Genomic DNA, 26,285 nt, shown 5'->3' on the forward strand with positions numbered 1-26,285 from the left:
AAAGTTGAAAATGAATCAAGTGAAATCAAATATCAAAATATTTAAAATCAGAGCTCGCAAAAAAAAAAGGTAAAACCAAATTATCTACTCGGTCTGTCACAATCAAAAAAAGCAATTAATAGTTCAAATAATTCATGAAGTGAGAACTGCAACTTAAAAATACTATATTCTATATAAGTTCAACATTTTGCCATTAAATAAAAGTATTTGTAAGTACATAAAATACGAAAATATTCTAAGAAAGTCAATTGAATATATTGTTTCGCTATCGAGTATTCAAATTACAAAGATAGTAATAATAAAATAGTAATTCTATTTTAGACAAGAGTCATTCGAAACAAAAGTACATTTTTAATATATTAATAGCATAAAAATACTAAAAATAACAAAAATTATATTAACCCCAAAGCATTTTTTTTTCAAAGTAGAAAAGAACAACAACAAACTGCCAAGGAAATTGTATTTTATGAGCAGCGCATTTTGGCGCTGGTCAAACAAACAAACACACATAGTAATAACTTCGATGTTTATTATTGTATTGTATTGATTTAACTTCGGGGCAAAAAAGATTTTCTAGATCTAGATTTTTAGATGCCGCAAAAACACAAAGAATAAAATGACGTTCTAAAAACAAGAATTCAAATTTCGAACTTTGGTATTTTGCAAATAGTAAAAAAGTTAAACATTTTTCGATAAAAACATAATGTTCTAATATTATAATGCTTTAAATTGCGGTTCTTCTGACCTATGAAGAAACTTTCACTTTTTTTATATAAATAAGTTATTTGTAAATTAAATTGTTCTCTGATTAGTTTTGAGATTTTTGTTTGCAAAATAAAATACTTTAAAAGTATTTTATTTGCAAAATATACTCATATATATATTTATCTTTAAAAGTGTACAAATTCGTATATAAGTATAAAGTAGTTTCTATTTTAATTTGTACAATATTTTTTCATTTTTAAATCATAATAAAATATTTGAAAAATATATTTTTTACTTATTGATCAAAAAAAAATGTTTTGCTATGAATAAAAGTGTAAAAAAGATGTTTAAAATATTGTATTTTAAAAAAATTAAGAAATAGTACAACAAATATTTTTAAAATAGAAACTACTTTTACTATTTTAAAAATTAAATATTTTAAAATATATACATTTTTGTTTTTCTTTTTAAAACTACTTTTTAATTGTACTAAACACTATATGAAAGTCATTTAAAAACGATACAAATGTTTATTTATTTTAAATAATAAAAGATCTTAAAATGTTATATAGTTTTATGTGATATCTGAACCATTAGCTAATTAATACAACTGGTGACTGATTTGTAGTGTTGCTTAATGGTTTTTTCATAGTATTTATTCTCTTATTGTCTGATGGAGCTTTTTGGAGTAGCGTCGACGGATGTCTCGTGGTCTCTTTTTTGGCCACGTCAAAAGTCCATTGCAGCCTTATTCCGCCACATGTGCGGGATTCTTCTTGTTCTTGTTGTTGTTGTTGTTCAAGCTGCTGTGGTGTGAATGAATCACAGCCAAGCAACAAAAATATAAAACAGAGCAAAAGGCAAAAAAGAAACTACATAAAACACACACACACACAGAGACATCGACGTTGTTGCCACGCCACTTGTTTGTTTACATTGCCAACGCCGCTGCAGCTCGTCCCCCGCCACCCACAAGTGTGCTGCGATCATGCGGCATCAACTAAAATATATACACTGAGGAAAAAAAGTTCTAAAATCATGATTTTCGTCAATGTACTCAGAATTTTGGGCTAAAAAGTGCGTCAAAAAATTAAATGAAATGATCATGAAAGTTAGTAAAATACAAAAACATTTGATATAACACCAAATTCTTATTTATAAGAGGAAAACTTCTTATAGTTTTAAGACCAACAATTAATATACAGCTACAATCGAGTGTACTCCACTATGAGATATTCAAAACCTAATTAATTTTAAAACATACCACAAAAATACTAAAAATGTACTAAACGTTATAATTGGTATATTGATATAGTACCAAATTCAAAATATACCATAGAGTCAAACACAAACCAGAACCTTAGTAAGTAAGTGTTTTTCCCATATAAAAGTATTTCTAAAATAACTTTTAAAATTTTTATCTGATAGTTAACTAATTTCAAAATCAGGACTCCTAAATACTATAGTTATATACCGAAAAGATGAACCCTTTTGCATGTTACTTATGTACATTTCAAGGAGGCACAAAGTTGTAATAATTATGTGGTTATGAAAATCTTATTACAAGATCATCAAAATATGACTATATAAAAACATTATAGGAATTTTAATGGATTACATTATTCTGTAATTCTATTTTATATATTTTAATTTTATATATTTTCTTATTTTAAGAATTTGGAATTGTTTATGACCAATGTTCTTAGCTTTTAGGCTTTGTTCCTAAAGTGTTTTCAATTGAAGAATACAAATTTTAAGATGATTGTTCTTAATTTGTAATAACTGGTCTTTTGTTTTCAGTGTATAAATATCTACATACATATATACGTATATATAGATATAGTATGTAGTAGGTAGTATGTGTGATGAGGCGTTGCTGTTGGAACTAGGCGCGATTTGAGATTTTCCAGCTGGCATAATTCTCGTAATAAAGCGCAACACATCAATACACACAAACTGTGTCTATGCCATGTGCATGTGTGTGTGTGTGAGTGTGAGTGTGTGTGAGTGTAGACAAATTTCCGTGGAGCCAAGTGGCTGCCACTTTGGCCACTTTGGCCACTTGACATTGACGCGGCGACTTGTGACACTTGCTCCCAAAGCGCGCCTGGATCGTAAAAATTCCCATTGCTAAAGTAATTGTTGTTGCTTTGCTGTTATTGTAAATGTATGTATGTATGTATATACATATGTATGTATATCTCAGGCCAAAAACAGTTGGAGAAACGGAACGCACTTCGCTCCGTCTCTTCGTCTGTAAGCAGAAGTGACATCAGTGCGACGTTTTTAGCCAAAACGCCAGTTTGCCATTTTTGGTAACGACCCCCAGACACATGTCTGTCTCTGTACACATCGTCGAGCAACAATCAATTTCTATCCATTCATTTACAACTGACACACAAAACCAAAAACTGAATGTAATGCAATTTTCAACAAATTCGAATTTCGCATACACTTTGAAATTTACACTTCCAGTCAACTGCTTTTAAATATTGTTAACTTCCATAATACTAGAATAATTTTACTTATTGAGTATAGTTAATGTTATTATAGAAAATGTTTACTAGTAATATTTTTATGTGGTAAGTTTTAGTTTATTTAAAACAGAATTAAGAATTTAATAAAGTTGTGATTTTTATTGCCTTAAAAATATATTAATTTAAATATATATTTATCTTGTTTTTAGCGTGTGTTTTCATTGCAATATATTTTTAATTATATCTTCTTTTATATGCCGAACATTTTTGAATTTTTATTAAGTGCGAAATACTGCCGAATATTTTTACTTTTTTCTTAATCTCATATATTGCAAATAAACTACTTTTAAATAATACTAAACAGTACATTAAAGTTGATGAAATATCCCTTAAAAACGCTGAAAATTTTATATTATTTTAATCAACAAAAAACCTAGAAATGTTATTTTGTTTGCCCAACATTTTCTTATTAACTGCCAAATCCTCTTTGCAATACAAAATGTTCATCACTTTTTTTTAGAATTTTGTATTTTTCTATTAACTTTTCATTTTAGCTATGATCTCATATTTTACTGTAGTTCATCGCCCTCTTTTTATATTTTGTTGTTCTCGTTTAACTTATAATTTATTCATTATATTCTATTTTTATATAGTATTAATTGCCTTCTCTTTTGAGAAGAGAATAACATAAATTTCCAATATATAAAGTTCATCATTCTTTGTAAATATTTATATTTTTGAATTATAGCTTGTGTTCCTCTAAAATATTTTCTTCTTTATTTCTCTACTATTTAAAAAGCTGCTTTCATTTCAATGAAAAAAATAAATTTCGAAGAAATTAACTTTATCATTTCATAAGTTATATTTATAACTTATTTTCTTATATCTCATTATTAAACCCTTTTTTCATTGTAAACATTTTTTTTTATTATTCTGTTTCCATAACATCTTTTCTTCTTAATTTTTCAACTATTTAAAATGCTGCACTCATTTCAAACTTTAGCCTTTCGACACAAAATAAAATAAGCTGTTACAAAATTAAAATTATTATTATTTTGTTGATTGTGAATATTTATTTTAACCTATCTGAATTATAGCTGAACATTTTGTCCATTGTAAACAGTATTTTTTCCTTTTTTGAATTATACCTTCAACTTCTGTAACATCTTTTCTTATATCTCTTCTTCTGCTTTCATTTCAAGCTATCAAATGTAAAGCATTTTGTGTTCGCTTAATTGATATTTAATATAATTTTTTCTATGAAACATGTAAAGTGACAAACAAGTTGAGAAAGTAAATGAGCTCACCGAAGTTGAATGTCTTGGAATTCGCTGGCGCAGAGAAACTTGTTTTGGGTTGCCGATTGAAATTGAAGTCGCGTGGCGATTAGCGATTAGCGCCATTTAATAGCCGATTTCAAATTGACCAGCATGGGGCACAGCACTTCCGGTGGCAGCCCTCGCATCATCTGCACCTCCTCCGCCTCCTACGTTCACCTCTTCTGTGCAATGGGCACGTTCATTGGCCTCTCTCTCTCTCTTAGCCTTGGTTTATTTATTCAGCTTGCGGCCTCATCCGATGCATTCTTAAGGGCCATAAAGTGTGCTCCAACAACATCGAGAACATCGAGAACAACAACAAACAAGAGAACTAATCCAGATAGGGATAGACGAGCGGATCGCGAGAGCTGCGCAGTGTCTGCCACAGACTTGACTTGACCTTTGGCCTCGCCACCAACTGCAACTGGCTGTAAGGCGGCGGCGGCTGCTGCCGCTGTGGCAACAACAGACGTCGCCGTCCCCGTTGCACAGGCGTCAGCCAACGCAGCGCTGCCTCTCGTCGCTGCCGTCGCTGTTGGATCGTTCGCGATGCACAATACGGACGCACTGTTACATAGTAGACGATCTCAATCACCGAGAAGATGCTGAAGCCCATAAAGAGACCCAACAAGCCACCAGTGTTGGCTGCAATCAAATTGAGGAAAATATACGGGTAAGAGGCTACACCACGAAATAACACAAATAACTTAAAAAGAAGAAAATACTACAGCGCAAATCCCTATAAATAAAACATATTAGTTAATGTTTAAAAAACAAAAAGAGAATGAGAATGTGTTAATATGAATCTTGCATATACTTATATGAAAATGCTTGCTAATAAATAATAAAAAAAAACAACAAAAATTTACAGTCCAAATCTTTAGAGTGCTAAAAAATGTAGTCGATATTTTTTTTATAGAAATAACAAAAATAATATAAAGTAAAAGAGTGAAAGAGGCAGCACAAATATTTGAAGTACCCACGAATGTTTATAATAATCATTAATATTCTTACAAAAAATAACAAGTGAGAAAGCTACAACCGAGTGTGCTCGACTGTGAGATACGCACTATTAAAACTGTACGGTATTATTTTTGAAATATGTATATGTACTTAATAATATACCTTGCGAATTTTGAAATATACCGAAGGCGATATTTGGTATATCGATGAAGTACTACATTCGAGATATACCATATAGGTGAAAATATACCATGTTGTCAGCCACTGCAATTTTTATACAATAGTATACCTTAACAATATTGAAATATACTGTAGGACATATTTGGTAAAACGATGAAGTACTACATTCGAAATATACCATAGAAGTCAAAATATACCATATCGTTAATCAAAGCCATTTTTATCCGAAAATACTTAAAAATATTGAAATATACCGAATACCATATTTGGTGTAACGATGAAGAACCACATTCGAAATATATCATAGAATTTAAAATATTCTATACCGTTTATTAAATAAATTGTTATCCGATCGCAATCAAATTCTAAATAATCACAAATACTATAGTTATTATCGTCAATTTGTTTGGCAGCGTGCGGAGGCGGAAGTGGGCGTGACAAACATTTTAAACAAACTTGATCTGCGTGAAAACATTACAAAAGCTGTCGAAAAAAAAAATGATGGATCTTTATCTAATAGCCTCTGAGATCTAGGTGCTAATGCAGTCAGACAGACAGACAGACAGACGGAAATGGATATAACGTATCGGTTGTTCACACTGATCAAGGATAAACTACTTTGTTATTTTTAAGAGTCTTAGCTTACAAAGAAACTCGGTGAAGCCAAACATCTCTGATTTGGTGGTGCTCCGCAAGTTGTTGGTCAGATAGTAGAAGTGCAGAACGGACAGATCGTTGTTAACGGAGCCGTTGCTAGTGCTGAAGAGATCCTCGGGCAGATCCTCGCCACTCTGATAGCTTGGACCCGTGACAATCATCGAGGTGGACATCGTGGTTCGATAGGTGAGCTCAAAGCAGCCGGGCCAACAGCTTTCGCATGACAATTCCGTGTTTGATGACTCGATCTCGGTCTGGACGCGATTCGTGCAGTTGTTATCGTTGGGTCCACAAACGCGAGCCGCCGGATCGATGCGAGGTAAATAGTAGAGGACGCAACTGCAATCGCGCAACAGCAATTTGGCCTCACACTCGAGTTCGCAGTTTTTACGCGAATACGTGCGATAATAGGTCAAATCGTTCTCATCCGAAAACAGACAACGACGCACCGATTTCTTAATCGATCGAATGCTGGGCGTTGCGTCCTCATAAACGGGATCAATGACAATGCGTGCCTCCCTCCCCGATGTCACAATGAATCCGTAGTTGCTCACCTTGGGCAACTCGGCGGGATTGTGTACGAGGACCTAAGCCAAAAACAATTTATACAAATTCAATTTACATTTACAACTCACTCTCTCTCTCTCTCTGCCAGACCTTGAACCCGTTGCTCATCGATTTGGTGCAATAATATTCCGCTGTCGAGGCATTCAACACCACAGTCAAACCCATGCGACTTCCCGTTCCCCCCGAGGTCCGGGGATAATAGAATTCGGGCAATTTGTCCGCGTAGCCACGCTCTGGCGTCCAATCGATGGCCTCGTACAGTGAACTCTCCTGCAACGGTTCCATGCGCACATCATCCGAATAGTTGCGAAACAGAAAACTCGGATCCAGGGCATTGAACGTGCAGCACAATCCATCATCGGTCAGCGACGACTTGAAGATCATCGAGCACATCTCGCGACGCGATCCAAAGCTGCAGTACAAAAGCATCTCATCGCAGGGCTGAGCCACATCGACCAGCAGCGCCTTGAAGTACTTCCAGGTGCCAACGTACGTGATCGTCTGATCATCGCCTTGGCTGCACAGGCTCATCAGCAGCGAGTAATTGCTGCTCGATCTTTTTTTTGGGGCATTGAAATGCATCAGCACACACATATATATTTTAATCACATTCCACAAATGTTATTCAAGTTTACAAACTTATTATTGCAGTTGTTAAATAAAAACAATAATAACAAAATATGTGTGCATTCAAATTGGTGATTGTGTCAGATCATTTTCCTTTTATGACGATCATCTTTGATAAAACATCTTTTAAAAGAGTTAACCAGGTTGAAAGATGTTCATAGAGTTGCAAAATTAAGAATAGCACCACTTTTCTATATTTTTTCGTTTAAAAAATAACTAATGTACATATAAGTAAATTGATATAAAGTCAAGGCATTTCCGATGAGCCAACGTTCGTACTAACTCAAGAACGCGTCATTAACCAATAGATAAAAATAAAAAAATAAAATAAAAAATTAAATTTAAGTGATTTGATTCCGAGAAAAACAAAATTGTTCATTATGTTTAGCTGTAGGTTAAGATAAAAATAATAACTGAGTAAGAAACCCGAAATAAACTGCCCGTTGAATTTACTTAATTCTTTGCGATAGTAAGACGTACTAAAATTAAAAGAAACAAGTAAGAAAGCTTTAGTCGAGTGTGCTCGACTGTGAGATACCCGATACGCATTACGAATAAAAACAAAATATTGCGGTGTTATTCACAAAATATACCGAAAATATACCAAATGGTATATTGGTATATCGATATAGTGCCGCATTTCAAATATACCATAGACGGCACAATATACCAGATTGTCATCCAAAGCAACTCTACGTGTTCATACGGACAGACAGACAGACGGACAGACGGACAAGGCTAGATCGTCTGGGCTGTTGACGCTGATCAAGAATATATATACTTTATAGGGTCGGAGATGCCTCCTTCTCCCTTATACATACATTTCCTGCCGGCACAAATTTATAATCCCCTTCTATGGGTAGCGTGTATAAAAAGAAAAAAATTTCCTAAAACTGAGTAAGAAACCCAAAATAAACTCCACTTAATACTTTACGATATTAAGCAGATACAGCAGTTATTTCTTAGCTTTTTAAATAATATGGTTGACTTGTGTTTATACAGAATTTGAGCATTCGGATGACTCACCGCGAGATGCGTTGGACGCGACTACGCAGTGCCTGATTGAGATTGCAAATTGTGACCGCCGGAAATGGCATGGTGCTGGTGAGCAGCTGCTTGGCGCTGGTCGAGATGATGATGGGCGATGCGCTCCACTTGATGTAGATGTTGGAGATGAAGAATCCCGACAGTATGACGACCAGCACAAATGCGATGCCAAAGAAGACGCTGCCGAACAAGATGTCAAGGTCACTCAAATGCTGTTGAGGTAGCAAAGAGAGTGAAGAACAAACCGCTCGGGAATCGTAATCCTCTCTTCGGCAATATACTTGAGGCCATGCAACGAACTATTCTGCAAATAGTATTTGACACTCTTTTTGATCGCCTCTCGATTGCACAGCGACAACTCTTCATCGTCGCTGGATTCATTGTTGTTGGTGTGACCAACGCCGCTGCTATCGGACGCCAGATGGCGCTGCTGGCGTTTGGCATCGACGTGGATTCGCATGATGAAAGCAACTAACATTGAAATGCGTCACGCAAATTGCATTTATAGTGCGGTGCAATCGCAAACACCTCTTCGATACACAAATGAGCAGCGCTCGTCAGCTTAAATCATATTGACACTAGGCAAATAAGCAGCGAGCACACACACACACACACAGCAGTGATAAGTTCCAAATTGAATTGCAGTTGCTGCTGCCCCACAACAAGTGGCGCTTAATGTACAACGTCGTTGGGCGTGTGGGCGTGGCAATATTTGTCAGCAACAAACACACACGAAAAGAGGTTTGCTCAATGAAAAATGCAAATTATGCGAATGCATCGACATTTCGCTAATTCAACAGCAACATCGATCTGAGAGTGAGTTTTACAATCTAATTGTTCTCACTGCAAACATCATTTCAAATTCTACATATTTAAAGTGCACGCTTAAAAGTATGCAACGAAAATTCATTTACTTTTGAAATTTCTTTTCAAGACTTGAATGATAAATAATTATATATTGTATATCTCAAACAAAATTCTAAAAAACATAAGCTGAAACAATTTAAAAAATGAATAAAGTGTATTCTTAAAGCTCTAGATTAGCTCTACATATATTTATAGCTTAGCCTGATGTAAGGACTTTTTTCTGTTTACAATAATAAAAATGTATACAAATTCGTTCATTTCTTATTTTTCTTATGAATTCCCTCATTTTTGCAATTACCTTTAACCAGAAAAATAATTCGAGAATTATTCTTAGCTCTAACTAAAGTGTCAATCAAGAGCTATAAGATATATATTTATGTACTTCAAATAAAAAAATGTTTTGGCAAATGTTTTTTTCAGTTTACATGATGTAACAAGCGATATTTTTACCAGAGTATTACCCAAATATTATCATGTTACTAGGCATAACACCTGCTTGCCGATTTCGATCTGTCCTGTCTGTCGTGCCTGTCCTGTCTGTCTGTCTGTCCGTCAATTAATCAAATTTGCTAAGTACACAAGGTGAACTTAAACAAATAAGAATGTGAAATACCCGCTACCCATTGTAATTAAAAGCAAAAAAATATGGTATTTTGCATAGACAAAATATACCAAATAATATACCACAAGAATACTAAAGTACTAAAGTGCCGAAAGTCACATTTGGTATATCGATAAAATACCACATTCGAACTATAGTAAAGAGTACTAAAATATAAATACTATGAAATAAATGTTTGTTTGTCGTGCCTGTCTGTCTGTCCGTCAATTAATCAAATTTGCTAAGTACACAAGGTGAACTTAAACAAATAAGACTGTGAAATACCCGCTACCCATTGTAATTAAAAGCATAGAAATGTGGTATTTTCCATATACAAAATATACCAAATAATATACCACAAGAATACTAAATAAGTGCCGAAGGACACATTTGGTATATCGATAAAATACCACATTCGAACTATAGGAAAGAGTACTAAAATATAAATACTATGAAATAAATTTTTGTCTGTCGTGTCTGGCTGTCTGTCAATTAATCAAATTACACAAGGTGAACTTAAACAAATAAGAAAGCCACAGTCGAGTGTGCTAGACTGTGAAATACCCGCTACCCATTGTAATTCAAATCATAGAAATGTGGTATTTTCCATATACAAAAATTACCAAATAATATACCACAAGAATACTAAATAAGTGCCGAAGGACACATTTGGTATATCGAACTATACTAAAGAGTACTAAAATATAAATACTATGAAATAAATGCTTGCAACCTTCTTAAACGAAAAGCTTTCACAAAATTCAAATCTTCTATATAGTAGATACCACTAAAGAAAGATAAGAAATGTATGGAATACTTGTGGACTTTCTTCTACGACGCAATAAATTGGCCTCTAACAAGATATGTGTATACATGAAAAACGCGAAAATACAAAAATATAGATTTCATTGTAAATGCATTTCATGCTTATCAACTAGATGTGTGTATATATTCATCTCACAATCAAAATTGTACATTCATTTTCGTGGCGTGGCTCAACAATACTCAATTATATTAATACTAGATGTAAAAGTGTAAAAAATAAGAAGTGTAATGAGTTTAGCTAATTGTTGTTGAACTGAAAGAAATCAACATTGAGATCCAAAATAGCGGCATTCGGAGTTTCCTTCATGCTAAGCGCCTCGACAGCATTATCGCTGGCATGATCGTAGTGCGGCAGCATGGCACCCGCGACAACATGACCCACGGTGGGAGGTGCCACCACAACTGCCACCGGCGGTTGCATCAGATCGCCAACGTTGCGCAACAGACTCTCCTCGGATGGGGGCAACAATTTGCCGCCAGCGGACAAATTCAAACGTTGGGCCGCCTCGTCGGTGAGCGTGTCATCCAGCGACATGCTCAGACCCGGATAATCGACCAGATTGCGTGCCACACCTGCCACACCGCCGCCGCCGGTGTGCAACAGTTGCTGCAACTCCGGCTCTGGGGTCGGCGCCTGCGCCGATTCCATGGCCGACATATCGAGAGCATACTGACCCTCGGGAATGCCCAGGACACGGGCAATGCGGGCGTTCACAAAGTGCAGACCCGACGTGTTGCGTATGAGGCGTGTGCTGCGCAGCTGCAACTGCTCCACAAAGTCGTTCAGTTCGTGCAGAAAGAGATCTGCACGCTGCTCCTCGCTGAGGTGACTGTGGCGTTGTAGCTGCCCCGTCAGCAGGCCAAATAACGTTGGCACACTGGATGTTAATTGTGGTTGCTGTTGCTGCAAGTGTTGTGGTTGCTGCTGCTGGTGGTGCTGTGCTTGTGGCTGCTCCTGTTGCTGCAACTGCTGCTGTTGCCGCACAGCAATGGCACTGGGCATATGCTCGGGGAACTTGACGTAATGCCGCTGCAAGCGACGCCCCAAGAAGATCTTGCTGCAGCCCGGACAAATGGCATTTTGTGGCACGGCTCGCGGCTCACGCAACTCAACTGGATCTGCATCTGCTACTACTGCTGGAGCTGTTGCAGGCTGCGAGGCTGCTGGCGTTGCTGCCACCGCTGACGGTGCACAATAGTCTTTGTCTCTCAGCTCGGCCACAAGCAACTCCAGCATTTGACCCGAAGACGGCGTTGGAGTTGCTGACTGCGGCAAAGCGGCGCGCACAATGCGTCCAGAACGTGTGCGCAACATTGAATCATCAGCATCGGCAGCTGGCATTGGCTCATTCATGGACTTCTTAATGGCGCCACTTGGTGCTGCAATGTTCGCTGCCTGCATCGACGTCGTGGTTGCTGCTGCTGTCGCTGTCCGCTTGCGTGGTCGACTCGCTTTGGAGAACGGTGGTTCTTTTGTGGTTGAACACATGCCCATGCCCACAGGATCCATGCAGCGATAGATGGTCTTCTGGTTGGTCAAAGCATTGGTGCGCACCACTTCATTGCGTTTGCTGTAATCAGACATCGGCTGTAAGTTGTGTTGTGTGTGTGTGTCTTATTTACTACTTCTAAGCTGCACCTCACTCACCGATCGATTACAATGTGATCGTCTTTGGCAAGCCGATAGAGATTATAAGCCAATTTGGCCAATGAGTCGCAGTTCTTGTTGGCCACATTTACCAGCTCGGAGGCAGCAGCAGCGCCGTCAAACTGATAACAATCTGGGAGCTCACAGTTTAGCATAGATTGATGATAATCAGCACTGTTGTCACTAGTATTGCTGTTGTTGTTGTTGTTGTTTGTACTGTTGTTGTTGCTACTGTTGTTGCTGTTGTTCTTATTTGTGTTCTGCTGCTGCTGCGCCGCTGCCGCCTGCAGCTGGATCACAGCATTGTCCAGTTGCTCATCGGGCAGCTCGATAGCAAAACCCAACAGCGCATCTTTATGAAAGTTGCAGTTGTTGTTGTTATTGTTGATGCCGCTGTTGTTATTGTTGTTACTGTTGTTCGGCTCATCATTGGTGCCGCTAAGCGGCACCAGTAAATTCTTCATCTTGTGTTTAATTCGCACAGTTTGAAACAGTGACCAAAAAACTTGCAATTAATTTTACCATTCACAACGAACGATATACACAACACACCAAAAACCTATCGAAATGTGCATTTGAATTGCGCAGCTCGACAACTTTTTCAAATGGTTATGCGCACTGATGCGTTTGCCTTTTCCCTATTTCATTATTTACATTCTAATTATTAAAAATAATGTTTGCAAATTTCAATTTAATGTTGTAAAAACATAAAATGCTTAATTTACTACACTGCGCAATGCGAATGTCTAAAATGGTCAGCAGTGACGTCATACGTGACCCAGACAAACGATAAGTGCCGGCGGCGGCGTTGTCAAGATTTTTCCGTTATCGGTGCGTTGCGCTATCGATAGGAAATCAACAATCTTGGCCATAAAAATTCGCGAAATTGTGCGGTACAAATAATCTGTTGTTGTTGTCGTCGCTATTGTTGTTATTGTTGTTGCGAGGAGGGACCGCAAGCCAAACGAACCAACTAACCAACCACCTACAACAGTTTGCTGATTATACAATTTGTGGTCAACGCTGTCGGTTCTTCACTGCTGCTGCTGCTGCTGGCAACCAAAAAAAAAATCCTCGCGTCTTCCCCCCTCCTTCGACCAATCCATCCTCAGCAAACGTCGGCGATTTATATCACTTTTGTTTTTTTTTTTGTTTGTTGTTTGTTTTTTGAATCGTATTAAATTCGTGTGTTTGCTGTGTGATCAAGAAGAAGACGAAGGAGCAGAGAGATGTCGAAAAATAAACTAAACCTAGTGCTGCCACCGGTGAATGTGGAAGCAACTGTTGCTGCCACACAAGTGGCACCAACGCCACCATTTAAAACACCATCGGGAACAGAGTAAATATATGAGTTATTTCAATCTATACATATTAGATATGTGCATATATCGTATCTATGTATATGTGCACATAACATAAGTGTATACACAGTTTTGATTGCTTTTCAAACGCCCCCACAACCCCGCCCACAAAGTCAAATGCAAAGAAAAGTAAAGTAAAGTAAAGCAAAAGCAAAAAGTGTTTTTCCTGTTCTTGTTGTTGTCCAAAATGACGCACGCAGTGCGACAAACACACACACACACATAAGCACACATGTATGCGTGTGTGTGTGTGTGTGTAGAAAATCTTTGCCATCTCTACATCCTTTACCGGCACACCCCATATTCCCCCATCCACGTTCCCCTCCTCCCTTACAGTTCATAGTTGTTGTTTTCTGCTTTTCGTTTTGTTCTGCACAAAATGCATTAAAAAGTTAAATTAAAGCACACACAGTTTGCTGGGGAAGCCAAAGACGAGCATCGATGCATTAACCGAAACCCTGGAGGGCCTCGACATGGACGACACCGAACGCAAACGGATCAAAGTCTTTCTCAGCCAAAAGGAGAAAATCGGCGAACTATCCGAGGAGGATCTCGAGAAGCTGGGCGAACTGGGCTCCGGCAACGGCGGCGTTGTCATGAAGGTCCGTCACACACTCACCAAACTGATAATGGCCCGCAAACTGATCCATCTGGAGGTGAAGCCGGCGATCAAAAAGCAAATCCTGCGCGAACTGAAAGTCCTCCACGAATGCAATTTCCCCCACATCGTTGGCTTCTATGGCGCCTTCTACAGCGACGGCGAGATCAGCATTTGCATGGAGTACATGGATGGCGGGAGTCTCGATCTCATTCTGAAGCGGGCGGGACGCATACCGGAATCGATATTGGGTCGCATCACGCTGGCGGTGCTCAAGGGACTCAGCTATCTGCGGGACAAGCATGCGATCATCCATCGGGATGTGAAGCCGAGCAACATACTCGTCAACAGCAGCGGCGAGATTAAGATCTGTGATTTTGGTGTGTCGGGTCAGCTGATTGATTCGATGGCGAACTCGTTTGTGGGCACGCGAAGCTACATGTCGGTCAGTATTATCAACTACACTATATACTAACAACAAGGCAGTTTTGTCCCTAGAATCGCGTTGTAAAATAGACGGTTTGTGTTCCTAGATTTCAGCAAAACCACGAAAAACAAATACTACATAACTTTCGACCTTGAAAAACCGTTTTCTAATATTCCACAATATTAATCTGTTCCATTTGTATTCAATATTATTAATATACATAAATTATTTCCCAGAAAATTCATTTCTATTTATTTGATCCGTTCCATTTGCTTAGCATCAACATTATTAATATTTATATAATTTAGTGCCCACAAAATTCATTTCTATTTATTTTATCTCGCAAAAACATTCTCAAATTTTACAATTATATTGATTTATAAGATCCATTTGGTTAGCATCAACATTATTTATATTGAGATACTTTTCCCTAGAAATCAATGGCATACAAATTCAAAATTTATTTGGAATTTAATTCAACTTTAGCAAAATTTTCAATACTAGATGAATATTTGTAAACCTCAATTTTTCTTTTAGCTCAATTCTTAATTTTGTGTAGATTAAAATGATTTTTTTTTTATTTCTAAGTATTTATTATTATTTTTAAATATCTCTAAAACGCAAATCTATAATTTATAATCGTTCAGAAATGAACGAAATAACGCAATTTGAACACATTTCACTACTAATTCAGAAAGAAACCAAGGAAAGCACCCAATTTCAAATCGTTTCAAAACTAATTTACATTGAATTTTTCTCCCTTTTGCAGCCTGAACGATTGCAGGGTACACACTATTCGGTGCAGTCGGACATTTGGTCATTGGGTTTATCGCTAGTGGAAATGGCCATTGGCATGTATCCGATTCCGCCGCCAGATACGGTCACACTGGAGTCAATATTCGCAGAGAATGCCAATGAGGATGGACAGCAGACGGTGTTGGAGCCGAAAGTGATGGCGATATTCGAGCTGTTGGACTACATTGTGAATGAACCGCCGCCCAAGTTGGAGCACAAGATATTCTCAACAGAGTTCAAGGATTTCGTCGACATCTGCCTCAAGAAACAGCCCGATGAGCGAGCCGATCTCAAGACACTGCTGGTATTATGTTGTCTCGTTTATTTACCTTTCTATATTTAAACTTTCTGAACTCTCTTTGTTGTTTTTCGAATACTTGAAGAGCCATCCATGGATACGCAAGGCGGAGGTCGAAGATGTGGACATATCGGGTTGGGTGTGCAAGACAATGGATTTGCCGCCATCGACGCCGAAACGCAATACATCGCCCAACTAATAATAATAATAATAATAATTATCATTCCTGTAAACACGAACAGAACAACAATCTTTATTTAAGATACACGCACACGCACATTACAAAACTACACCACGTTATTTATTTGTATGTATTGTATTGTACTTGTTGTATCAACTTGCTGCTATCCCCCCCCTATTCACTCACCATCTCTCTCTCTCTCCCTCTTTTATCTACGTCTACGTCTTGCTCACACTCTTTGTGCGTGTGTATGTTGGCCGTCTCTTTCGCGCTCTGATCTTTATACTCAAAAGAACACACAATGGAAGAAAGAAGCAAATCAAAAACTAAAGAAAATGCTAAAATAAAACAGTCGAATTCAAGATCGTAAATGCAAGTTTTTCAATTTTTTTGGGGATTTTGACTTTCGGGGATTGTAATCTTAAGAAATTATGATGTAAGAAAGAAATTTGTAATATTTATAAATTAGTTTTCAGTTCATTGTAATATTTATGGAATGAATTTCGTAAATAATCTTAAGCAATGAGATTCATTGCAATGTTTATGGATTGATTTTCATAAATAATCTTAAGCAATGAGTTTCACACAATTACAAAGACATTCAATATTCTATATTACCAAAAATGTGTTAGAGAAAAATGTATGAAATGTCATAGAAAGATATAGAGAGTTAGTTCGTTTAAAAATAATCATTTTGGTGTAACTCTTTTCGTTGTAAATCTTTTCGATTTTCTTCCAGATCGTAGTATGCTTGGAAATTTAATTTCTCGAGATTTTGTTTAGCTATATAAAGTCTCTCACTTCACTCGTTGACTTTGCTCCCTTGTCGTGTGTAGCCTAACAAAATTTTCTCACTCGCTTTGTAAAATTGTTTTTTCCTTTTTTGCAACATTTTGTACGATATTGCTTTTGTTTTTTTGTGCAACTATGTCGAACTTTTTGAAGATTTGTAAGCTGGGGCGTTCCGTGCTATTGACCAACTGTCGCTTGGCCAAACAAATGCAACGAACGCTCGTTGTGTCCGCAATGCAAATGCAACACTTGAAGGACGAAGCTGTGAAGCAAGAAACACCCAAGGATGATAAGCTGAAGACGGAATCGTTGTCCCCGCCACAAGGTTTAACGGCGCTGCAACGCGATTTACTTGAGCTGATTACGGCGGAAATTATTGAAGAACGTCGCATGCAAGTGCCGCTGAAACCGCCTTACAAGATTGATGATTTTGTCGGTCACTTTACGGGCTCCAAGGTGGAGTTGGTGAAACAGTCGTCCGACGAGTGCATCAATGTGTTCTTTAATGTCAGCAAGAGTGTGCCAAATCGCAATGTGGATAATGAAGCTAGCGGAGGCGATGGCGACGTCGATAACGATGGCGGCGGAGATTGTTCGACGACGGTGCGAAGTGTTCCCAAATTCGAGGTGTTAATCAAGCGCAACAATTTGATGCTCTCCGTATTCTGTGTGTTCAAGTCGACGGCCCTGGAGGACATTGAACCAGAGCAGCTGCAAAATGATCTATTCGAGATACAAGATTTGTCGCTATACATGAATGGTTGGAACGACAGTTGCTTCACGGTGGATGCATCGTTGATTGATGACGATCTGCAAGCGATGTTGGTCGAGATGCTGGAGGAAAAGGGCATTACCCAGGAGTTTGCACGCAAACTGTCCGACTTGGCAACGGCACGTGAACATGCGCTGTATATCGAGTTTCTTGAGAATCTATCAAAGTTCACTGTCGGCCTACCGCAGCCCATCAAAGAGGCAAATAATTAAAACCTAATTGCAATTATACTCGAATGTTATGTGCTCAATGAAAAATAAAAATCGAAAATGCAAACTGCAAACTGCGCTTTCAATGACATTCAAAAGACGCGCTCGCGCTTTCAACGGGGTGGCAACGCCGCTTAAAGTCCCCGTTAAGTGCAGCAGTCGAGCTTTGGTTGGCTGGCAACGCCGTAACCTGTGACGACAGCAAGCAAGCGAGCGAGCAAAATGAAAACATCAAACACAACTCTATGCATTGCTCGGGTCGTTGTCGTTGTCGTTGTTATTGTTGCAGAGTGTGCCAAAATAAATACTGAAATTAGCAGTTGTAGTTAGTTTTTCTTTCTGTTTTGCTTTTTTTCGTTGATAAGTGCTGTCGCTGTGTGTGTGTGTTTATTATGCTTAGTCACGGATTTCGCATTCACAATTTGCAGTACGCAATTTCTGCGTAATTGAAATTTGTAGTTAACCCAACAGCAGCAGCAGCAGCAGCAGTTGGAAAAAAAAAATAACAAAGCAAAGCAACAGCGCTCTCACAGTTCCGGACGCAGTAAAAAGTTCTTTGTCTGCGCAACGCGAGCAGAGGCAGCGGTAGCGGCAGCGGACTGCGACGTCGGTCTACGCTGCATGCGTTCCCCGTTCGTTGTACACAATTCGCAGTTGTGTGTTGTTTTGTTGACAGTCACAGCAGAGTAAGAGCGCAGTAAGCAGCGCGTTGACATCGCGAGATAGAGTCGAGAGCCAGGCAGGCAGCAAGAAGTTGACTGCGACGTCAGCAGTGACTGCGCTGACTCGCTGTAATAGTTGGAGTTGGTGTGTGCAAAATACATAAACACATACACACATCCACACACATGGTATAGTGATGTATGCGTGTGAGAAATGCAAGTGCAGCTAAACAAAGCAACAGCTTACCACGCGCCATAACAACAACAAGAGCCAAACAGTCAGTCAAACTGAGCGTTGCAACGCGGACGTCCCACAGCACACAAAAACACAAAACAAAAAAGGAAAGCTGCTGCTTTGGCTGCTGGTGACATGACAAGAGAAGGATAACGACGACGAAGGAGTTCACTAAATCTACAAAACAAAATTTGTTCTTGTGCTGTTTCGGAAACAAAACAAAAGAGTAAAAATGTCATCGTCGGCGAATGTGAATAATAATCAACAACAACAACAGCAACAACAACCACAACAACAAAAAGAGAGTCCAAGTCGCGACTCAACCGCATCGACATCGGGACACATCTCGATGATGGCGGAGAATACGCTTGAATCGCTGTCGCGTGATTACAGTTTGGCCAGCCTCAATTCGGCTGGCAGCCAGGACGAGTTCTTTCGGTGTCGCGATCATGCGGACAGCGTTCTCAAGCGCATGCAACTCTATGTTGACAGCCAGCAGCTGTGCGATGTGGTGCTCATCGCTGGCACCGATGGCAAGCGGTAAGTACTATAGAGGACACAACTCACATCACATCAACAAAGAATGGAAAGTTTGTGTTGCAATGCGCAAAAGCAATCATCCGCCTCCTCCTCCTCCTGTGTTTATTCGATCCCCCCCTTCAACTCATTAGCAATTCACCATCCGGTATGAGCTGTGCCTTCCCTATACTCTCCTCCAGCACTCTCCTGTCGCACATCTGACCTTCACTTTAGCGCGCAGTTCACTTGGTTCTTTGTCTGTTTCGCATTTGCGACACCAGTTTCCCCAGTCTCTCTTTCCATACCATACCAACAACAACAGCAGCAGCAACAACAAATCGCGACAGACGCGACATCGACGTCGACAGCGACATCAGCAGCAGCAGCAGTGCAATTTCAACAGTAAACACAACGCGTCGCACTAATTGCGTTTTCTTTATGCTCTCTGCTCTGCTGCTCTCCCAATGATCTCTCTTCCACACTCTCTCACTCTCTCTTGCTAGTCGCTGCAGTGCAAGCGAGTAGGCAATATTTTAGTAACAAATGAAAAAGGAAACAAACAACATAAAATAAAATAAAATGATTGATGTGCTCTCTGCACAGTGGAGCATAGTTAATAGTTATTGCGTATATACACATTTGATTGCAAAACAGTTACCACAATTTTGTCGAGACAAATTAATTAAACGCGATTTGTCAACTCTTCCATTTTGTTTGTTTTATTTAATGATCAGCGAAGTGAGCTGGCAATTGTTCAAATCAAAAGCATTAAATTGGACATAAACAATATTATTTATTTAATATTGAGTTACGCACACTGTCACCACACAATTCTTCGATCGCAATTTGATCAACTTGAATTGCAGTGTGTGTTATCGATATATACATATACAAAGAGTCCACTTCTAAATAAACCAATCAATCGAACCGTTTTGATTGATCTTAATTACAAAATTTCCCCAAGTTGTGGTCAAATTAAAAAGAAATATATCTTTATGAACTTTAAACCTCCCTGTAAAGAATAAAGAAAAAAAAAGGATTTGAGAACCTTGTATTACTTAAAGGGAAATCCAACGATTTATAATCATTATATTGACTGGTCTTCTCTTTCTTTTAGACTTAGAGAATATTTCAGATCACAATTTAAATACTGTTTTATTTGTCGTTAGTTTTAAAAAATATTCAAGTGTTGACCTACCATAACAATCTAGCATTCTTGCAAGTTTACTTTGAAATTATCACAAAACAATATACAAAAATAATATCTCCATTTATTCATCCATTTACCTTGCCTATTTGAAATATGTATATTTCCGTTCTTGTTTTGTTGGGGAAAAATACAAATTCTTTCTAGTTAATACGAAAAAAGTCAACCTATGAAGTGCAAAACTGCCTATTATGATTTTTAATTATCCTCATTTAAAAAGTTCAAACCAGTAACGATTCTTAATAATGAAAATCCTATCGACATTTCTTTTTAAAATCCTATAATAATCTTTAAAAAGGGTGAAACTGTTTATTAAGATTCTTAATAATAAATATCCTATCCTCATTTTCTTTTAAAAGGGTGAAACTGTCTATTAAGATTATTAAAATTTAAAATCCTATCCTCATTTTCTTAAAAAGTACAAACCTGTCCATTAAAATTCTTAAAAATAAAAATCGAATTCTCATTTTCTTTAAAAGCGCAAACTTGTCTATTAAAATTCTTAATAATAAAAATCGAATTCTCATTTTCTTTTAAAAGTGTGAAACTTTCTATTACGATTTTTAATAATAAATAATCCTATAATTTTTTTTTAAAAGGGTGGAACTATCTATTAAGATTCTTTACAATAAAAATCTTGTCCCCAATTTAAAAGTTCAAACCTGTCTTTTAAGATTCTTAATAATGAAAATCCTATCCTCATTTTCTTTTACAAGGGTGAAACTGTCTATTAAGATTCTTAATAATATAAATCCTATCCTCCTTTTCTTACAAAAGTACATAATTCTAAAATGAAAATTCAATCCTCATTTTCATTTAAATGTATAAAATTCTCTACTAAGATTCTTAATAATTAAAATCATATCCTCATTTAAAAGATCAAACCTGTCTATTAAGATTCTTAATAATGAATATTATGTCCTCATTTTCTTTTCTTTTATAGTGTGCCCGCTCATCGATTGGTGCTATCTGCGTCTAGCGCATACTTTTCGGCCATGTTCACGGGATCGCTGCGCGAGACGAAGGAACATGAGGTGACGCTGGGCGAGGTGAACGGAGATGCGCTGCAGCTGCTGGTGCAGTATTGCTACACAGGATTCATTGAGTTGCGCGAGGACACGGTGGAGACGCTGCTCGCCACCGCGTGTCTGTTGCAGCTGAATGCTGTGGTCACCGCATGCTGCAACTTCTTGGCCCGCCAATTGCATCCGTCGAATTGTTTGGGCTTTGCATTCTTTGCGGAACAACAGAGCTGCACGACACTGTTGCGTTTGGCCCAGGCGTATACGTGTCAGTATTTCATGCAAGTGTGCCAGAATCAGGAGTTCTTTCAGCTGAATGCCGATCAATTGGGCAAGCTGCTGTGCAGCGATGATCTCAACGTACCCTCCGAACAGGATGTCTTCCACAGTCTGATGTCATGGGTGCGTCACGATGCCCCCAATCGGGAGCAGCACATTGCCGAGCTGTTGGCCCTCGTTCGTCTGCCGTTGCTGCAACCCGCCTTCATCATGGATCATGTGGAGAACGTGTGCAGCTCGAACGAGTGCCAGCAACTGGTGATGGAGGCCTTCAAATGGCATCTGATGCCTGAGCGTCGATCGAGAACCGAACGCACAACGCCACGCAAATCGACTGTGGGACGTCTGTTGGCCGTCGGTGGGATGGATGTGCACAAGGGGGCCATTAGCATTGAGAGCTATTGTCCGCGACTCGACAAATGGACGCCCTGGAAGCATATGACCGGACGTCGTTTGCAATTCGGTGCCGCTGTCATGGAGGATAAATTGATATTGGTCGGTGGTCGGGATGGGCTCAAAACGTTGAATACGGTGGAGAGCTTGGACTTGAATACGATGGCATGGGCACCCCTGAATCCGATGGCAACGCCACGACATGGTCTCGGTGTTGCGGTGCTTGAGGGACCTCTGTATGCGGTCGGTGGACACGATGGCTGGAGTTACCTGAACACAGTGGAACGGTAATTGGAATCACGATCGGAATCGAATTTCAATTTTCATTTTAATTGGCATCGTATTTATTTTCTCTCTGTGTTTGCAGCTGGGATCCTGTGACACGCAGCTGGAGCTATGTGGCACCCATGTCATCGATGCGTTCCACAGCTGGCGTTGCGGTGCTCGGCGGTCGTCTCTATGCGGTGGGCGGACGCGATGGCACCGTCTGTCATCGTTCCATCGAGTGCTACGATCCGCATACCAACAAATGGACTCTCCTCGCTCCAATGAATCAACGTCGCGGCGGCGTTGGCGTAAGTTGTCTCCACATCAAATGAATGACCACATTGGCTTTCAATAATTACTTGTACGTCTCTTAACGGCAGGTGACTGTGGCAAATGGTTTTCTTTATGCCTTGGGCGGTCATGATTGTCCGGCCAGCAATCCGATGGTGAGTCGCACCGAAACTGTTGAACGCTATGATCCAGTCAGCGATACTTGGACATTGGTAAGCATTATTATCGATGGGTTGTTCAGTGTTGCCACTTCAGCTATTTTCAAAACGAAACTTGTTCAGTTTGTCAATACTTCTATTACTCGAGGTATTTTTAATACATATATTGTAATTGTGTCATTACTACGTGATTACCCGATGTTCCATCTCTAATACACATTCAATTTCCAACCTAATATAGCTGTTAGAGATGGACAATAGTAAATGACATGAAAATATATATTTAGTTTGGTAAAACTTATTACTCGAGCTATTTTTAATACATATTTTGTAAATATGTCACTGCTACGTGATTACCCAATGTATCATCTCTAATACACATCCATTGTCCTACCTAATACACCGGTTAAGTATGGACAATAGCAAAAGTCATGACAAATGTTATTTAGTTTGGTAAAACATTTATTAATCGTAATTATTTCGCAAAAAAATGAATGAGCTTCATTTGGTTTTTTTTGCATGATTATCCGACGTTCCATCTCAAATAATTTGATTAGCCCATGTTCCATATCTAAAACACATTGATTATCCTTTACTATATCGGTTATCCTACTATATCGGTTAGAGATGGACAATAGCAAAAGTTGCCAACACTTTGAAGTAGTCTCAAATAATTTGATCATTACCCAATGTTCCACGTCTAATACACATTCATTATCCTCTCTAGTATATCGGTTAGAGATGGACAATAGCAAAAGACATGAAAAAATGTACATATTTAGTTTGGTAAAACTTATTACTCGAGCTATTTTTAATACATATTTTGTAAATATATCACTGCTACGTGATTACCCAATGTTTCATCTCTAATACACATTCATTATCCTTCCTAAGACATCGGTTAGCGATGGACAATAGCAAAAGTTATGACAAATGTTATTTAGTTTGGTAAAACATTTATTACTCGTAATTCATTCTCAAAATGAATGAGCTTCATTTAGTTTGCATGATTATCCAACGTTCCATCTCTAATGCCATTTCATTATCCTCCCTAATATATCAGTTAGAGATGGACAATAGCAAAAGTTGGCAACACTGTCTCAAATAATTTGATTTTATATAATACCGCAACGTTCCATTTATTTTTTTTATCTAGATCTGTTCGCTGTCATTGGGACGTGATGCAATTGGTTGTGCTCTGTTGGGTGATCGCTTGATTGTCGTCGGCGGGTACGATGGCAAGAACGCGTTGAAGAATGTCGAGGAATACGATCCGGTGCGGAATGGATGGAATGAATTGGCGCCCATGTCACTGCCCCGAGCTGGCGCATGTGTTGTTGCCATACCGAATGTTATTCCGCCAGCGGCTCCACAGCCGCCGGCCAGTGCTACAGTTTAGTTCACACTTCCAATTATCATTGTTGTTGATGTTGATGTTGTTGCTGTTGTTGCGTGTTGCTGTGTTGTTGTAGTTGTGTATGAGCTGTTGTACTGCCAAAAAAATGCACTATGACCACTGCTGCTGCTGCTGCTACTACTACTACTACTACTACTACTACTATATTCCTATTTACCCAATTACTACATACTCCTATTACCTATCGATCGACATACGAGAGACATGCCAACATAACATAACACAACAAACAAACAAACAAACATATCAAGCCAATTTTGCGAAATTATCGATTACGTTAGCGATGACAAATTCTTAACATAAATTTGATTTGATTCTGCTTAACATACACGATAGTTTCATCAAAAATGGTTCGATCCTTTGGCCTGGTCTGGCATTTGTTGGTACGTTGCTACACACACATACACACACACACACACACACACAAACACGCACACATATGCATACACAACGCATTTAACCGCTGTTGCTCTAAAAGTAATCTCATGCCCAGTGATAAAATCGAAAAAGAAAAAGAGGCAAATGCTCAAGCATCTGCCAAGTGACCAAGTAACCAAAAAACAACAAAAATAAGAAGACGAATATATAATTAATGCATGCTGCTGCGGGGCTATCAAAACTAAAACCTAAAGCTACAGCTACAAAAAAAAAAACAACAAAAAGACATCCATGTATGAATTTTGATATTATTTGTACTGTAAAATCTCATTGGACCGATCCGATTTACATATGTGTTATCCATCACATTCCATCATCATTAACCAAGTACTATATAGACTCTACTTTATATGTAATATGTATTTGTTCAATGCTGTCGTATGCTTCATCCTCGTTTAATGATGTGTGTTGTATATGGTCAATGCAAATTCTCTTCCTGGTGGCAGCTCACAACAACATACTATATTATTATTATTCGTATTATTATTATTATTATGGCCAGTGATGGTTTTGCATGCAACGTACGTAAGACTAAATGATCCAACTAATTGAGTATTTCAATATACATATATATATAATACTATATATCTTTTGCATGAAGTGTACGACTAAGTACAATTATGGTTACTATATTATTATATGCATTCATACCCATTTTATTCGTATACATACCATTTATATATCTATTTAAATTTACATACATATATATATATATATAATTAGTTTCTAGATAGTGCAAATTTACAAAAAAGAAAAAAAAACAAGAAAACCAACTCACTGAAGAAACCGATGATGAAGTATGAAAATAATTTTGCAGCTATTTTGCACTCTCTCATTTTTTGATTGTCATTTATTATTACCACAACATACATACATACTATATATGGATGCATACATCTATTTGTATACATTACAATTGCAAGCATTTATTTCTAATTGTTTATTATTATTTTCTTTCTTTTTCCTCCTTTCAACGTTTTTTTTCTTACTGCATTTTCGCGAATATTTGTAGAAAAAGAAGAAGTGGAAGCCAGTTAGATTGGATCCAATCTGCTATTTGCGCCGTAGATCCGTCGAATTTGTCGACTACTATCATATGTAATTGTGAAATAAAAAATCAAAAAACAAAACTATATATGTAAATTTAAGTAAACAAACAAACAAGTAAAGAAATCAAAACAAACGAAAGCCTACACAAAATGGTAACTTAACAAACAAAAAAAACAAAAACATACATGCAAGAATGTATTACGTATTATTTTCTACAATCATATATTTATATTTTTACACAATCAAAACAAAACATACACTACGCATAAATTGTATACACTGAATATGTATTTTTTTGTAATAAAATGTATTCTTTGTTTAAAACGTTGCAACGAACGAATTGCAGCGAACAACATGAAAATCAAAATGTAACGTCTTCTTTTCTTTGCTGATAACAAAATAGTTATCGATAACAGTTTTGGTATTTTTCG

At 38.0% G+C, this 26,285-nt stretch overlaps 5 protein-coding genes across 7 annotated transcripts; 3 read left to right on the forward strand and 2 right to left on the reverse strand.

Annotated features, from left to right (window-relative positions):
* Positions 1-4,461: 4,461 nt before the first annotated feature.
* LOC133847862 (pickpocket protein 28) lies at positions 4,462-9,002 on the reverse strand. The gene is given in 5 exon segments (XM_062283128.1): positions 4,462-5,146; positions 6,291-6,888; positions 6,959-7,424; positions 8,522-8,780; positions 8,783-9,002. Coding segments are annotated over 5 exon segments (1,857 nt in total). The 3' UTR covers positions 4,462-4,832.
* A 1,909-nt stretch (positions 9,003-10,911) lies between these two features.
* LOC133847689 (1-phosphatidylinositol 3-phosphate 5-kinase) lies at positions 10,912-13,017 on the reverse strand. Its single transcript, XM_062282869.1, has 2 exons — positions 12,484-13,017; positions 10,912-12,406 (listed from the first exon to the last, which is right to left on the reverse strand). Exons 1-2 carry the CDS (start codon positions 12,945-12,947, stop codon positions 11,074-11,076), a joined length of 1,797 nt encoding a protein of 598 aa, XP_062138853.1. The 5' UTR covers positions 12,948-13,017; the 3' UTR covers positions 10,912-11,073.
* A 295-nt stretch (positions 13,018-13,312) lies between these two features.
* LOC133847690 (dual specificity mitogen-activated protein kinase kinase dSOR1) lies at positions 13,313-16,249 on the forward strand. Of its 2 annotated transcripts, none has more exons than XM_062282871.1 (4): positions 13,313-13,822; positions 14,257-14,887; positions 15,639-15,968; positions 16,048-16,249. In XM_062282871.1, exons 1-4 carry the CDS (start codon positions 13,713-13,715, stop codon positions 16,159-16,161), a joined length of 1,185 nt encoding a protein of 394 aa, XP_062138855.1. In that variant the 5' UTR covers positions 13,313-13,712; the 3' UTR covers positions 16,162-16,249. The 2 variants fall into 2 exon arrangements, with proteins under 2 accessions (XP_062138855.1, XP_062138854.1); XM_062282870.1 differs by having other exon boundaries at positions 13,315-13,822; positions 14,248-14,887.
* A 688-nt stretch (positions 16,250-16,937) lies between these two features.
* On the forward strand, positions 16,938-18,905 carry LOC133847068 (conserved regulator of innate immunity protein 3-like). Its single transcript, XM_062281829.1, has one exon. The coding sequence runs from the start codon at positions 17,071-17,073 to the stop codon at positions 17,917-17,919; it is 849 nt and encodes a 282-aa protein (XP_062137813.1). The 5' UTR covers positions 16,938-17,070; the 3' UTR covers positions 17,920-18,905.
* Positions 18,420-26,034, forward strand: LOC133847066 (kelch-like protein 5). 2 transcript variants are annotated; one of them, XR_009895122.1, is made up of 6 exons: positions 18,420-19,353; positions 21,483-22,520; positions 22,601-22,808; positions 22,881-23,003; positions 24,106-24,749; positions 25,817-25,934. XR_009895122.1 is itself a non-coding variant. In XM_062281827.1 (6 exons), exons 1-6 carry the CDS (start codon positions 19,046-19,048, stop codon positions 25,904-25,906), a joined length of 2,004 nt encoding a protein of 667 aa, XP_062137811.1. In that variant the 5' UTR covers positions 18,420-19,045; the 3' UTR covers positions 25,907-26,034. The 2 variants fall into 2 exon arrangements, 1 of the variants encoding a protein (XP_062137811.1); XM_062281827.1 differs by having other exon boundaries at positions 24,106-24,342; positions 25,817-26,034.
* The last annotated feature ends 251 nt before the right edge of the window (positions 26,035-26,285 follow it).

This window comes from Drosophila sulfurigaster, chromosome X, assembly GCF_023558435.1.
Source record: "Drosophila sulfurigaster albostrigata strain 15112-1811.04 chromosome X, ASM2355843v2, whole genome shotgun sequence".
NCBI lineage: Eukaryota > Metazoa > Arthropoda > Insecta > Diptera > Drosophilidae > Drosophila > Drosophila sulfurigaster.